At 43.0% G+C, this 16,000-nt stretch overlaps 1 protein-coding gene across 2 annotated transcripts; it reads right to left on the reverse strand.

Moving 5' to 3' along the window:
- Positions 1 to 364: 364 nt before the first annotated feature.
- Positions 365 to 15,649, reverse strand: NEMP2 (nuclear envelope integral membrane protein 2). 2 transcript variants are annotated; one of them, XR_011048793.1, is made up of 10 exons: positions 15,569 to 15,649; positions 13,117 to 13,232; positions 11,306 to 11,534; positions 11,063 to 11,135; positions 9,997 to 10,090; positions 9,188 to 9,302; positions 8,312 to 8,537; positions 5,905 to 6,081; positions 3,133 to 3,741; positions 365 to 2,772 (listed from the first exon to the last, which is right to left on the reverse strand). XR_011048793.1 is itself a non-coding variant. In XM_068408203.1 (9 exons), the coding sequence occupies exons 2-9, from the start codon at positions 13,204 to 13,206 to the stop codon at positions 3,516 to 3,518; spliced, it is 1,230 nt and encodes a 409-aa protein (XP_068264304.1). In that variant the 5' UTR covers positions 13,207 to 13,232; positions 15,569 to 15,649; the 3' UTR covers positions 365 to 3,515. The 2 variants fall into 2 exon arrangements, 1 of the variants encoding a protein (XP_068264304.1); XM_068408203.1 differs by having other exon boundaries at positions 365 to 3,741.
- Positions 15,650 to 16,000: the final 351 nt, after the last annotated feature.

Consider the following 16,000-nt stretch of genomic DNA (forward strand, 5'->3'; position numbering starts at 1 on the left):
CTTTCAGATGCTTAACTTGTGTGCGTGCAAAAGCGATGCCAGGGAGAGATCTTAGTTTTGTTTTGTTGTTTGCATGTGTCTACCTGCCAGACCTCACTTGTCACCTTACAAATTTGGCTTTGTGGTGGTTTAGATCTGTCATGAGTGGAGAACAGGAATGGCAAGTTCCTCCAGGGAGATGCATTCGAGGTAGAAGGGACACTCCGTTTTGGAGCAACCACAGCTAAAGCACTGTTACAGTTTCTTACATCTGCAACAAGGGAGAAAACCTCAGGACATAAAACACACCCAATTTGGTTGACTTCTCCTTGTCATATGCCTTACTGTTCTGAAGAGAGTAAATGCGTAAGGGAGGAGAACCACATAGCTGAAAAATACTTTTATTTAAAAAAAATCTTGAAAGTACAAGAGAGTGTATCAAGTATGCTGTACCGTGGATACAAAATAAATATGAAATTCTAACTTTTTTTAAAACACCGTGGAACAGAAGATAAATATAACTCATCCTTCATTAAGGAAGAAAGGCTTTTATAACGGTTAAGGCAATGGATTAACCTCTAGATTCTGTTCCCAGATTTCCTGGCTGAACACTGGACAGTACTTAACAATTGTGTTTCAGTAAACCTACGTAATCTCCATATATCACAACTCACTGTTGGCAAAGGGCTCAAATGACAGCAGCCAGTTTTGGTGGGTTTTATTATCAAATGCTTCCAATGTTGGAACAGGCTTGGGGCGATTTTTAAGGTCAGTATCAGCTATCCACTAAAGTAGTTGGCATCTTTCTCGTATGTTGCTGCATTTTTGTCTTGGATGTACTTAGTAGTTTCCTGCTCTGCTTTGGATAGTATTTATCCATCCCTGGCAAACGATGGGCTTCACAACTACATAAAATGTGGATTGGTTGTTTTGTTTTGTTTTGTTTTTTTTTCCTTGTGGGAATAGGTGCACCTGGTATTGTTCTCAATAACTGAGAAAAAGGGACAGTGGCTGAAAAATGTAATTGCCCATTTTGGAGGGGCTTTTCCATTTAACATATTACATAGGGAAAATATTATCTTAATGTATTATCACCTGGGCTATTGTATATAAGTACGTATTACGTACTAGGAAGGATAATGGTCATTACCTCAGTAGAGAGAGGAAATCCAGAATAACTGTGGGTTTAAGCTAGGATAAATCTGATTCTCCCCCTTGGCCTCCAAACCACATGGACGGGAGTTCTTAGCTAACTACAAAGTAGACTGAAAAAACTTGTGTACTTTAAAACATGCAAAACACATTTCACATTAAGACATCTCTTCAAGTATCCTTTTTGACTAATCTGTGATTATTTTGAGTACTTAATTTTCACAATGCAACACAGACAAAGGTAAAATAAATCTTTAGTCTACTAAGATCATTGGTCGGGGGGGCGTTTCCATCCTTCTCCCAAACCATGAAAGATAATGAGGCTTTCCTCAGTTTTCACAACAGCAAATGCTTCCGCCTTCTTGCTAGTGACAGAACCCCCCAAGCCAAGCCTGACCTTGGAGTGTGGGTGGCAATTTAACTGTGGATTTGGTAGTAGCAGCCTCTCTTGCTGCTAATGGCCTTCCTGAACAGAACACTCTTGTTCTATTTTTGAATGTTGTGGACTTACCAGTGAGTGTATTTAGGATCACCGGCTTGACAGGGCTTCTCTCTGCTAAACATGCTATAGATTCTGCATATGTTTTTATAAATTTATGGCACACAGCGCATTAAGTGTCTCTTTACTGTAAAATGGAAGAGTTCTTTTTAAAATGAAGCAAAGTTGAAGCAATATAAAGGAGGAAGGACCATGTAAATAAGGCTTTCAAGTATTAACCCTGAGTCCTGTTTATACAGAGGAGCTCTTGGAATGTGGTACAGCAGCACTTCTTAGCACTATTAAGAGGTAACAGAGTTTCTTGCTTGTCCAGCGATGGACCATGAGAAACCACAATAGTGCATGCACTGCTGAAGTCATGCTGCATCACTGGGCATGTTACAAAGAAAAGATACCCCTTTTAAAACAAATATATCCTGGTCTGAAGTGACCTTCTGGAGAGCTAACTGCTTCCCACCACTCACACTGGTGGGTTTGTAAGATCAGACAGTGACAGAATTAATGATCTTTTGTTTTCTGCAGTTTGGAGACAGTAAAGGAAAACAGCAAGGTGAGGAGAGAAGAATATAGGGATAGTCTAAAGAACAAAAGAAGGAAATGACCTCTGCAGGTGGATGAACTGAGGCAACATGATCTACTCCCTAGCCTAGGATTGCGTAATACATAAGCTGAAAGACATCTGTGTAAATTTCTCTCCCTGTTCTGTTCTTTTCCTCCCCACATACCTCCTGTGATAAGTCCCAAAGAGGGCTGAAGAAGAGGAGGCAAGAGCCAGGTATGCCTCCCTCCTTGTTTTGCCAGGAATTACTTTCCACTGTTTACTGAATGAGCAAACTACTAAGTACTCTGAGGACAGTGGAGCTATATGTGGGTTATCTGTGTTCCCAATTACATGGTTACAGCATCACTCCGGCTCTGCTCATAGCAGTTCCTCCAAGCAGCTGAAACAGCCTCAGCCTTTGTCGCCTTTTCTGGTCTGTTGAGGCCTGGAATGGAGGGCAGCACCTGCCTGAGGTAAGGTGACAGTAAAACTGAAAGCAATAGTAAAAATACATTTGGGGACGGAAATGCGCTCTGAAATCATCTGCAGTTGTCAGAGGAGGAGAAGCAGAGGACTGAGGAAAGGTTCAGCAGAGAGGGACCTGTAGAAAAGGGAAGAAGAGTATGTGAAGAAACAAAGATATGGAAAGAACAAAGTGGAGTATAACTAGAGCAGAGACCAAGAACAGAACAATACAGGCAGAGGGTGAAAAGTCAGACAGGGTTCTGAAGAGTAAGAGGAGCTTAAAACAAATGTGGAGAGACAAAATTAATCTTAACAGACAGCAAGCCTAGCCACAAGAGCAAAGAAACCTTGTTCGACTGTGTTAACTCTCTATGGATCTTTAGCACTGAAAAGTCTCACAAACAATAAAAATAGTTTATCAGCACACTAACAGCATTACTAAAATTGTTGACACATAGGGTACTTAGTAAAAGTAAAGTAGTAATAATGGCTTCACCTCGCTCTAGTGCTCAGCACCGAGGACTTGACAATGAAAAGGGCCAAAACAGATTCTCTGTTCTCTAGAGGTAGTATCCTTGGAAAAACAAGGCATGCTGGTGGGACAGGCTGCTGCCAGTACTTGCTGTGGAAATAAGCAATGTTTCCTGCCCCAGTTGAAGTACCAATAGCATGAGAATCCTCTTCACTTAACAGCCCCATGGTTTCCTTCTGTTGCTCTAATCAGGCAACTCAGTGATACAGGAAACAGTTGTTTCAAAAATCCTTGTTTGTCCACTAGCAACCACAAGAAATCACCAAGTGTGAGTTCACAGTCTGTATCCTTCCTTTCTAGGACAAATGTGTTTTCCCTCGCTCCGTTTTTTGGTTATTTCCCAAAGCTCAGAGCAACTCAGTAGCGTATGGAAATGAAATTTGTTTATGCACTTCATCTTCATCCTCCTCATCTCCTTCACGGATGGAATTGGCTGTATCATCTTGCTCAGATTCTGCCCTTGTCTCAAAGAGCTGCTCTTCCAGGAAGAAGCTCCCAATGCCGTATTGCTCATCATGCGCCTTTGTTTCTGTAGGTGAGACGTGAGGAGATCCCAGAACAAAACCTGCAAACCTGCCGGATTTTTAAAGGGAGAAGTGATCAGCTGAGAAATGAAAAAAACCCACTGTAAATGCAGGGGATGCTGCCAGTTAAGCAGGGGTGTCGTGAGGACATGCCCACAGGCAGTGCAGATGAGGGGAAGTTGCAGCATGAGCTAGGGAGACCTGAACAACAGAGGGTAAATTGCAATGGATGGCAGCAACCCTGAAGATTTGTTTTCCTGCCTCATCTGCTTTTCAGTCTTTTCTGTATAAGTAACTTTTGCTCTTCTGGAGGCCATCTGCAAGGTCTTGTAACTAAGCCAGAAGATCTAACTTTGTTTTCTCATCTTGTCAGTACTCGTGGGGTAATCCAGAGTAAGCCTTTGTACGGTTGGATAGATGGTACTTTAGCTTCTAAAAATAAAATTCAAGCTGTAGCGTACTTGAGACAAAGGCTGTAAGAATTCAGGTAAGCTGACATTGCTAACGAAGGGAAAAATGGTGAGAACCTTGCATTCCTACGTTGCTGTGCTATCCACTTGCTTCTGGTTCTGCATGCACACTCTGGGCAAGCTGAGCTGAAGTCTTGCCAAAGAATTCCTGCTTTTGGTGAACTTGGAGCTGCAGACTGGGAATTCTGCAGCTGCTCCAAGTAAAAGCCAAACTGGAGGTCTGGCAGAACAAAGCATGAGCTTAGCCCTGTCCCTACATTTGAATTCGCCACAAATCTTACTTTCAGTGGACAACTACATTGAAGAGAGAGAATGGAGCTGGAGGTTTCTGGCAAGCGTGTGGAAACAGACGGCAGTTCTGACACCTGGGTAAGTGTCGACAGCATCAGAGAAATGTAAGAAAAAGGAAATGCAGCTACATTCTGGAGTTCTGGTAAACTGATCAATAATTTACATTTTAGACTTAACGTTTCTGTGAGATGAATGTTGTCACCTCGCTCTTCTTGGAAGCACTGTTAGTCTAAATGGGGAACAGGACTGGACTGGCTGTGTTTTACAGGCTTGCCTTGAACTATCTTCTGATGCTTAATGGAAGCTTGAAGGGGTACTCAACTTTAAAGCAGACTTCTGTTGGTTCTCCTTTTTATTCTTGTATTTTTATAGTGAACAGCTTATAAGAACTGTTATTAACTATGTGATGGCTAGAAAATACATGTGTCTCCGTTGTTTTGTGCATTTGGCCGTATTTTGTTTTACAATACTGCAGTGAGTTCTCACTTTTTGTCTCTTTCAGTCATGCTACAGAATGCAAGTAGCTTAGAAAATAGATGGTTTAGCAGTAATCTATAAAAACTGGCAGAGAGGCTGTCTGCATGCCCATCCAAGGAAGATGAAGGTTCTGAAACTAGTTTTAACTTTCTGTTGATTAAATTCCAAGCTGACTGGGGCTCCTTTGAAATTGTGATACTTGGTTCAGTGTTAAGGGCCAAGTCTTTGTGGCTGGGTAATATGTGAAACTCTGCTTCTGGCACCTGTAAGTTTTGGTTTTGACAGAAATGCACTGCCTATTAAGATTAATTTTATATTCTGCAATATTTTCTGGCTGCATTTGTCTGACTCTTCCCTTCCTAACCCATATTTGTCTTAAGTTTGTCTCTTAAGCTGTATCTGGACTAGCTCTTCTACCTGTTATACTTCCTAGGTGCAGGCACTGATTTTTGTTCTCTGTATTCTTAAGTCTTAGGTATTGGTTGATACTTCAAGTAATAGGATTTCTTGGCTGTGCAGGCTTGCAGTTGGAGAGGTTAATGCAGGTAATATTTGAGTGTGTACCTTCAGCCTGCCCCAATTTTACCCAATGCAAAAGCATGCTGCTCTACAAACTGAAGGAAGGGGCATTTCACTGGTTAGATGGCCACCTGAGTCACTGTGTAGGAGCTTGCAGAGGCATTGTAGGAAGGCAGTACATTTTAGGGAAAGCTGCCGTGACCGTGAATTAGCTGTGAACATCTGCAAACTCTGAGTAATTTATGTCCAGAGAGGAACAAACAGGGGGTTTAATACCACCAGCAAGTAATATCCTTGAGAGGTGTGGCTGTGATCTTTAGTGGGATTACTCAAGTAGATAAAGCGACCTGCACGTCTGACTGTATGCAAGATAAACGCACCTGGAACAGTGCCTGCAGTAGCATCTGGGTCTGCTGCGATGTGTCTCCCATTTTAGAGAGGCCAGATTTTCTTACCTGTGTGGGGACTGGAGTTTGGATACAGCTAACCATGATGGGAAGTCAGGGTTCCTACAGAATGAGCGTAGCTCCTCCAGAGCTCTGATCGTTTCTGTTTCACCTTGTTCTCGATACTCCTCTTCAGTAAGGCATTTAAACACTAACTTTTTTGATTTAAAGTGGTTCTTCATTTTTCTAGAATGAAATGGAAACAATTAGCATTTCTAAAGTCTTCTGGCACATAATTATTGTCTGTCCTTTTTCTCTACTACCTGCTATTAACATGCATTAATCACTTTTATCCTTATAAGAGGACAAGCTACATTCTCGCATTAAAAGTTTAGGACAAGGTGTCTGATGTTTGCTAGCCTGTTTACCCTAGGTCTTAACCAAAGTTGTAGAATTCCACAGAATGGTATCACATGAGCTTTGGATCAGGTCCTTATTGTGTATGCATGGACTAAAATCTCAGAGAATTAAATAGATGGCTGCTTGCTCAGCCATTTTTAGGTGCAACATGCAAAATGTGTCTGTGCAGAGCATGGGCTGAATCAAAATCCAGTCTGCATATGTAACTTCAAAGATAAGCAATGCTCTGTTATGAGTTGTTCGTGTTGTTTACTAGATCGCTTCTCTTAAATCTTGCTTTAAATTACAAAACTGAGTAGTCTGAGGCCAAAATGTTTACAATCTGATGTTTTTTTAGCTGCTGCGTAGCGATGTATAATATAATTAGGTATCAATTAGAAAGTGTGCCATGTTCTGTTCCCTTCTGTCGACTGCTTTCAATTTAAATGTTGTGATGAGTTAAGATAAGCAAGGGCTGGATGCCCATAAAACTTTCAGCTCTGTATAAAAACACCTGCTCCAACCAGCAGCATTCAACTTTCCTCTTTATTTCCCTGTGAAGCAAGAATGAACCGTAGCCCTTGTTCAGATCAAATGGTAAAGGTCCTGCTGGCTCAGTGGGATCAGTACTGATCTTAACAACAAATAATGCAAGATTCTTAGTTGTCTTGATGTATCTGCTGCTCTGAACTGTGTATCTGGCATCATGGCCTCACAGTTTGGTGCTACTGCGTAGTGTTTTGAAACAAAAAAAAAAACCTTCTAATTCTCCTAAGAGAGATTTGTAGAGCTATATTTCAGTGCTGCTTGGCTTTGTAGAAGCATCAGTTCATGAAAAACAAAAAGAGGTCCACATGGAGAACAAACTACAGTGCTTCAGGGTAAAACGGATATGTTCTGACTTCTGTGGACTTGTAGACAAATCTTAACTGATTTCAGAGTAAGCTGAACCTGCTTACATCAGGTAAGTATTGATCCTGCATGTTGCTTTTGAAACAGCTGATGCTCCTCAGCTGCAGGCAAAAATCAGTCTTCAAGAAGTGATAAATTCTACCTAAAATAAAAAAGCTTCAACCCAGTCCACACTTCCACATCTAAAAAGAGCACAAGAGCAAAGCAATATGTTCTTCAAAACTAACCAATGTGTAAAAGACTAAGAAAGAAATGATTTGGTTTTTATTCTTTTGGTTAGGCCAGTTCTAGCCTTTGCCTCTTCCTGGTTCTCTGCGGTTCAGCAGAAGTCCACAGCTACAGAACAGTCTGCACTAAAGTCTCTTAATCTGGATGCCATCACTGAAGGTAAAAAACAGATGTAAATTGGCAGGACTTCCTAGACTCTTCATTTGAGTGTTGTATTTGTGATAAAACATGCTTCAAATTCAAGGTTGAGCAAACATGTTGTTCCCATTATTGCTAATGAAAATACTCAGCAAACTAAGGTCCCATTCCAAATGCCACAATATAAATGGGCTCTGGGAATACAGGGGAATGTCTCCATAGCGATAACAGATCGTTTCCATGATTTCAAGGTAGACATGTACATCTAGGATAATAACCTTGGAAAACTAAAATCAATGGAAAACATTATTTTTGCGGACACGGGTTTTTAGTCTCTGAACTCTACACTGACCTACAAGGACTGTCACTTTTTAACATCTGCTTCCTAGGTGACAGTACACTGTTTTGTCCCATAAGATTCAGTACAAGTTACTGCAGATTCTCTCACTACACATGAAACCAAGGCAGTATTGCTGCAGCCTAATCCATCAACCAAACAAATGTTTTGGTTACCATATACTGCAGACTCGAAGGTGTTACCTTTGTACTTAAGAGCACAGACACATGTCTCCGTTCTCCACAGAACAAAACTCGGGCTTAAAACTGCCAAATGGAAAATAATTAAATTTCTGTGTCTCGGGGATTTTAACCTTTTCTATTGCAGCTTTACATTTGGTAAAAATATGAACTAGTATTAGAAATCCATAAATCATTATTGAAGCATAAGGGTTGTTTCATTATCAGCCTCCAGTATTTCCTGGCGATGCAGGGACTTGGACATTCCCAAATACATACAGACCTGCCTACGTGACAAGCAGCACCAAGGGGGTAGCCCAGGCCTTTTGAACAGAGGCTGACTGCTATTACTGCATATGCAACTTGAGGTATGGTGACACCACAATAAATCAAGACAAAGGCTGTTAATTGTAGCGTCCACGTGAACAAGGTTATGCTCAGTTCAGTGGTAAGCGGTCCGTGCTGATAGCAAGTGGCAAAGCTGGCAATTCCAACAGCCAGAAAATACCCTGTAGAAACAGAAAAGGACATGGAAAAAAAGATGCAAATTACCCACATAAACTTCATTAATTTGGTCATAAAGCTCGCAACTGCTGTGAAGCGTAGCCTGCTGTTTCTTGTGTTGTCTTACAGATACCTCCATTATGTTGTACGTGCTTTATATTTCAGAAGTGTGCAAAAAGTTCACAGGTGATCTACGAACAGCCTTTACTAATGCTATGAGCTGCACGTGAATTCTCCCTGTGCACGAGTGGCAAGGCAGTTGCCAGCTCAATAGATTTGTCAGCCCTGCAGCCACATCCAGTTAGCAACTGATGCATCCAGTTCCCAGATCCAGCAAAATACAAACCAGCGTCACTGCCCTTTTGCTGTTACAGGGAAAGTATGTAATGGCAAATCAAGGAACAAATAATACAGGCAAAAGCTGCTCTTGAAGCTGCTACTGGCCCACTATAGCGAACTCCTTATTTAATGATACAATGTGAGTAAATGCTCATTTGAGTGGATGAGGAACCTTTGGAATATTCCAACATCTATGGCTTAGGAGAAAAAAGTACTCCATAAACGAGTCACTTGATTTTGTTTTTTATGGGCAGGTATTCATCTAACCACTAAACTAGACCAAAATCTGCAGCACGTTTTTTGATAATTTTCTTACCCAACAAGTAGTTTCTGTGTTCCGACCACAACCACTGCATATTCTCTTTGAAACAGTAAATAAAATAAAGAGAGGACATCCAGCAGCCACTCATTAAGATCCAGAAGGTACTGTGCTGGAAATTGGAAAAAAAAAAAAAAAAAACTAAAAAACAAAACTTAAAAAAATTTCAAGTCAGAATCAGGACCATGGTGAGCAAGGGAACTCAGGCAAAACCCAATGTGGTATTTGGCAGACCTACAGGGCTTATGATCTGTGTTAGACTTCCACTGTACAGTGCTCTGCGCGCTACAACTAAACAATTATAAGTGGAGCAACTGCATCTCTGTATTTGTATCGTGTCCTGCCTGTTGCAATGTGTTTCCAATTAACATACCTAAGCACTATTGTGGGAATGCATGGACTTTGTAAAAGTAAAGGAAAAATTCACATCTGCCTTGCAATGAGTTGTCTCTGGTGAACAGAAGAGAATCTGTCCCAGTTGCCACTAAAACTACATTTTGATTCAGATTGATTCATAGATTTCAAAAGTAAGCTTAGCTCCAGTCCAATAAAAATAATTTATGTTTCAGAATAAACTCTTCTTGTACATCAACAATCTCCTGTTAACTTTAAACTCAGGAACAAGCTAACTAGAACTTGATTATGACCTAATTATATTTACGTGATGCACGCAATCCTGCAGGCATTTCAGTGGAGTTATCTGTCCACAAAAACAGAGCAAGATCAGAATCTGGCTCTGTACTCTTTGCTTCCTATATTATGATGTTGATTATTATTATTATTTTGTTTTATAAATGTAGATTTACCCTTGGAATAAACCTTTTAAGTGTCAACAGGACAAAGACTAGCAGAGCAAGAACACCCAGTATTATTCCACAAAGGTAAAAGAACCTGGTACTCCTGTAAAAGAACAAGAGAGAATACGGTGAGAAGTGTAATTTGTAATTGGTTAAGATGCCAACATTTGTAAAAACAACAGTGATCTGCAATAAGAACTTAACACAGCTGTAAGTTAGAGTTGTAGTTACATGACTGACAGGCCCAGTTTAGATATTAAATCCGTGTAAGGAAAAATTCCCAACAGATAGTTAAGGTGACTGGAGTTGTTACAGGCTAGGAGATTGTGTTGTGTCTTTTTAACTGATTTCATTGACCTTCCAGTTTCTAGTAATTTCATTTTCTTCTATGTAGTGATATGGTTCTGTACTGCAAGAAAAGTAATTTTAACTTAAAATTTAAAAAAACTGCACAAAACCCACAAGTTTTTTTCTAAGCTTATGCATTTATGAAGTCTGACTTTTTAATTCAGAGTTAACTCTATAAAACCTATTGCTGCTGTGCAGGTGCCTCCTGACAATTAATTTGTGACTCATTTTGCTTTGAAGTCATGGGACACGTGTTGCTATAACAATAAGTATCCTCCCTTACGTGCTATGCACAACGTGCATCAAAAGAGCGACGGGGAAAGGCTGGCACAAAGGTGGAGGCAGACGAGACCCCAGATGACCCTCCTCCTAAGGCATCATTTATAATAGATGCAGCATTATTGAGCATTCAGGTAACCTCACTGGCTTACAAAAGGGAGAGAGGATTCTTCTGAATCCATACACTTGCTCGCTGAGGATTGTCTTAGTGTCTCCCAGTGCAGGCAGCTTGGATACAAGAACCCTAACACAGCTAAGGGATTAATAGAGTGCAGCACTCAAAGATAGGTCACCATCTGTCCAAACACAAATGGTATGAAGACGTTTTAAATATATGTTCAGTTCCCTTATTTCACTTTCCCAAAGGACCACTTCTTTAGCTTAGAAAACAGACCAGAGATGCACAGGCTTTGGGAAAGAAGGTCAAAAATGAGCAGCTAGTACTCACCTGCTCAGGCTGTTTGCAAAATGGAACAGAAAAATTCCAGCTACAAAGAAAAACAAGAGCTTTCCATCTAGCACTAAAAAAGGGGGGAAAAAAATAGAAATGGACTTTAGACGAATTCAATCTGAAATGCTGATTATATAAAATATCAACAGAAAAGTCCCAAGCTGCTTACAGGAGAGGTGGTACATTCAGTAACACTGGCCATACCAAGCTATCTGTAATCTAAAAGCTGTTTTTACTTACTTTCTCGTTTCACACTCACAGTGTACAGTTGGGTTTTGAAGGGCTGTATTTTGAAACAAATATCCTCTCCGTACTGTTTTATGCTTATGAAAGTTTCTGTAGATGTCTCTGGTTTCCGGAAGATTCGGACAGCACACGCAGCAAACTCAAAAACAGTTTCTGAATTACGACAATTGCTTTTTTCTGAAATGGGCTCAAACCTGAACATTTCTGTGCTGTTAACTTTTACCTAAGAACAAACAGCAGAATACACAGAGAAGCAGCTCAGAATCACTGGGGTTTTTTGGTTTTCTGTCCTATATAGCATTTAAGCCATATATGTGATAATGAAAACCAGTATAGAGAGCTCAAGAATAAAATGCTAGTGCAATTCTTAGTTGTTTAATATTGGTTATTAATATTATGCAAAGATTAACGGTTTAGGCCTTACAAGGTGATTTAGAGAACTCAACGTCAGCAAAGTTCTACGGAGGGGCCTCCATCCATCCAAAAGCTCGGTGGGTTTGGTTTTACCATGACACTTGCCCACACACAGATTTCTAACAAAACCAGTAATATTTGATTGACCGAAGTTTATTTTGTGGATGTTCATACGCTTCCCCATTCCCCTCCTGAACCGTGAGAAATTGGATTTGCTTTTCTCGTAGGTAATAATGCAAACTTCATATTAGGGACAGAAGAGGGATAAGGAAAATGAAAGTTATCAGAACCAGAAATTTAAATACAAGCACATTTGGGTACATGTTGGGTATTTTGGGGTTTCTTGCTAGTTCCTAGCACCCTCTCCCACCAAACTGGTAAAAGATCTTGTCCATCTTCTGAGATGGGATAATCTTCCTGAAGACTGTGATTCATTGTGAGCCCATTAGACAACAAAGACCCATATACAAAAAAGTGATGCAACAGATAATAAAACAGGTTTCTACCAGGAGAAGAGACAACACGTCAGCAAGCAATTTGTTGTGGGAAAAATCTGAACTTCCTTCTTTAAAACATTTACTCCACGAATGCTTGTGTGACTGCTGGAGCGTTTCACTACCTGAAGTCTGCTACCATTCATAGAAACATCTGCAGCATGTTCCTGAGGAAAACAGTCCTGGGAACAGAGAGATGTTCCACTTCCTCATAACTGAGAGCAAAGTCCTCCAACAGAGATGAAGTGAAACTGTTTCCTTCCCTTGGCTGGAGACATAGTTCCCAGGCAAAAAAAGGAACCACACAGATAGCTTGTTCCTTTAGCTATTATTGCTTCCACTTAAGAGATTTTTACATTGTTTCGAGCTAACTTCTAAACATGTTTGTTGTAAGATGACCCTCTGTCACTCACAAAACCAGAAATGCACTGCTACTGCTGTTTTTTCATTAGTCACAACCTACTGCACCTTTGGTTCCTATACTGTGGCCTGGTATGCTACAGCGAGGGAGTCACAGAACTGCATTTTATCCTCAAGTTTTAAAGTTTTATAAAGGCGTTTAGTGATAAGCAAAATCCTGTGTTGCAGAGGTTAACAGTGGTCCATCAGCAGAAAAGGTGTGCAACAAAATAACACGCAGCCCTGAGTTAATGTTTGTGTGCTACCATACTGTAAGCCTGGTTGACATCCTTCTACTAAAGAGAGACCAAACCTCACTGTATCCAAAGTGGAGGATCACAGCGCTGCATTTTTATCATGGTCCTACCTATACACCATCCAAAATACTAATTACACAGAGATACCGCTTTGATCTTGCTGACTGAGCAGACACTTTGCTGGCAGAAGGTCACATGAAATGTACTGCGTAGCTGAATGAGCCCCCAAACGGCCTCTTACCTGCAGAGCTGACCAAATGTACTGTAAGTGAATGGTTCTGTTTTGCACATAGCAGTAACAGTTTTCATCCTGTTTCTGGATAACATCCATTTCCTGCAAAAAGCTACAGTTTCTACCTGGGGGAGGGCAGAAAAGTTAATTTTCAGTATCAGATACAAATGTATAATTTTCCTCCATTTCGTTGTTGTCTATGCTGAGAATCATAAGTAATTTGCAGATAATAAAATGTAAAAACTATGCTGCAGGGTAGCATGTTCAATATGATTTAGATGAAAATTCAAATTGGATTTCTAATCGAGTCATTTAGGCTCCAGAGTAAATGGCAACATCTTTTGGGAAAAAAAATTAATCTAGGGTGATATTTTTAAACAAATGTAATCCATAAAAGCCTGGCTGCGGTATCAGTGTTTTGATGGCACTGGAACAGGGCCTCTGGGCCAAATTCACTGCTGGCACGAGTGGGTGTAACTCCACCGGAGTCGATGCTTATACCAATGGCGAAGGCAGCTGTGGGAGTGGGAGCAGGTAAACAGCCTTACGTATCCAAAGAGTCATTTAGCACATGACACGGCTGCTGATCGCAGAAATCATACTCCTCTCCCGCGGAAATGTTTCTAAGGTTAAATAACAACTCTTCTCTTGAAAACAAACTTTCCTGACGTAGTCCAGCCATGACCTGTAGTAAGGCAACTGCACTGATAGCTTGCGATAAGTCATTTAATTAGGGATGCTAATTGGTCTAACTCTCCCAAAATGTTAGTGAGCCCCTGCAATCTTCAGAATTAGGTTGCACTTTTGAGCAGAAGTGCACCTAGAACATTTATAGAGCAAACTTTGAAGGATAACATACATTCCGATCTATATACATGTGTAAAATATACCCTACAGTGCATTACCGCAGAGTTCCAGGAACATAATTAAAGAGAAGAATAAAGGAAATAATTACAGATCTGAACAGAGGGAATCATCTGGCTCACTCAATAGAAAATGTAGGTCTAAGCCAAGCTCAGTAATAACTGCTAAATCACTGTCATACACTCAGAACAGCAAAATGAGTATGTGCAGAACAGTCTCAATCTGGACAAGGAGATACTGTTTGCAGGTAAAAACCTGCCCTGCCTCTATAAGGAAGCTGAACTTAGGCTAAATTATTTTGTAACCAGTTTAATTAAGCCAATGAAAAATACCTGTGTGGATGTTTTTACATAAGTTTGTTAAGTCATTCCAGAATTAGTGTCCACAGATGATTCTGCTAGCGTAAATCGGTTTAAACTTAAAACTTGGGCATTTTTATTGTGAAAAATTAACCACCTTATTCATTTTCATCCACGGCAAATCCAGCACCTCCTGACAGGCACTTCCATGAAAGTCATCAGCTGAAGCTGCAAAAGGATTTGTCTCTGAAAAGCGTTGCGGACTGATGCAGCGAGCAGGGGAGGCTGGGCACTCCCCAGGGCCACGGCCCAGATACCCCGGTGATGGGAAATGGCAGTACCCTGGCAGGGCCCGAATGCGGCCCAGAGTGCCCACACCTTCCCTGCAGGGCGCGTTGGGATTTCTGCTACTATGGATAAACTGTCCATCCACAGGAGAAGTAATGTCCTCCATGTACAACGCTAGCAAATATCTTCTTACCCCCCTTAATGTTAAGGCATTTTCTTCAGAAAAATAATTTGCTTCAACCATGACATCAGCTCCATAGAGGGAAACAATCATGTTCCAAAAGGAAAGATGCTTCTGAAGATGCTTCTGCTGCAGAACCCGGAGATGCCCAGGGCTGGGAATGTCACGGCAGGGGGGTGGTGGTTTCTTGAGATACACACAGCTACCACAACCGGGAACAACTGTTAGGGTTTTCGCTGCCCTCGTTAATGAAAGATCTGTTCTGCACCCAATTCTCCTAACCAAGTTAATGAGGAAGGCCGAGTACCGCACGCCCCGGGGCAGTGTCCCACACCAGCGGGACACAGCCTGCCGCCGCCTGCCCCCTGAGCGGCGGCGGGAGGCGCCTGCTCGGTGCCAGGGTCGCGCAGGCCGGTCCCCAGCGCCTGCCCGTCCCCGGAGAGAACGTTCTTGTGGAAACTGAACTGACAGGGAACGAGCAGGAGGAAACAGCAAAGCGCCTCAGGGACGCTTCTACGCCCTGAAACAGCTTCGGCTTCCGAGCGAGGCGGGCGGGGAGGCGGCGGCCGCGGCCTTGCCGTAGGGCAGCGCCATTTTGGGCAGAAGCAGGAGGCAGCGGGTCGCGCCGTACCGGGGGCGATGGAGACAGAGGGAAACCGGGGAGGAGAGCGTGTCCCCCCGCTCCCTGTTCGCAAGGGGACGGGGCGTGAGGACCCCCGCGCCGCCCCAGCCTGTGACCACCTGGGCAGGGGAAGGGGACACCCCCCCCGCCCACCGCCGCCCCGCCCGCGGCCTGCGCCCCTCGGGGGCGGGAGGAGAAGGCCCGTACCTGCTGTCGGCACCTCCCCGCTGCCCCCGGCCGCCCCGGCCAGCGCCAGGAGGAGCAGCCCCAGCCCCGGCCCTGGCCCTGGCCCCGGCCGGGCCCGGCGGCGCTGCCAGCGGCCGGGCGGCCCCGCCGGACTCATGTGGCGGCCGCCGGCTCCGGCCTCGCCCCTCGCGGTGGCGGCGAGGGCGGGCCCCGGCGCGGGGAAGGGGCGGTGCGGCCCTGCGCTCCCCCGCCGCCCTTCTCCCACCGCAGGGCCGCACTGGGCTGGTAGCGGGCCGGGGTGGCGCGGGGTGAGCGGCCCCGGCAGGGGGTTCACCCCGGCTGCTCCGAGGTGAGCCGCCTCGGCAACGGCCGGTCCGGGGGCTGACGCGGCCCCTGGGCCCCGCTGACAGGGGCAGCACCTCTCTGGCTGTTCCCTCCGCCTTCTGCTCGCCT

This window comes from Nyctibius grandis, chromosome 9 (genome assembly GCF_013368605.1).
Source record: "Nyctibius grandis isolate bNycGra1 chromosome 9, bNycGra1.pri, whole genome shotgun sequence".
In the NCBI taxonomy this organism is placed as follows: Eukaryota; Metazoa; Chordata; class Aves; order Nyctibiiformes; family Nyctibiidae; genus Nyctibius; species Nyctibius grandis.

Bases quoted from the DNA above. Each gene is read 5' to 3' on its own strand.
- NEMP2 (XM_068408203.1), bottom strand. From the start codon at position 13,206: ATGGATGTTATCCAGAAACAGGATGAAAACTGTTACTGCTATGTGCAA. The intron at 10,091-11,062 runs GTGAGTACTAGC...GTTCTTTTACAG, and splicing joins TTTGCAAACAGCCTGAGCAG to GAGTACCAGGTTCTTTTACC. The intron at 9,303-9,996 runs GTAAATCTACAT...TCCAATTTCCAG, and splicing joins TTAAAAGGTTTATTCCAAGG to CACAGTACCTTCTGGATCTT.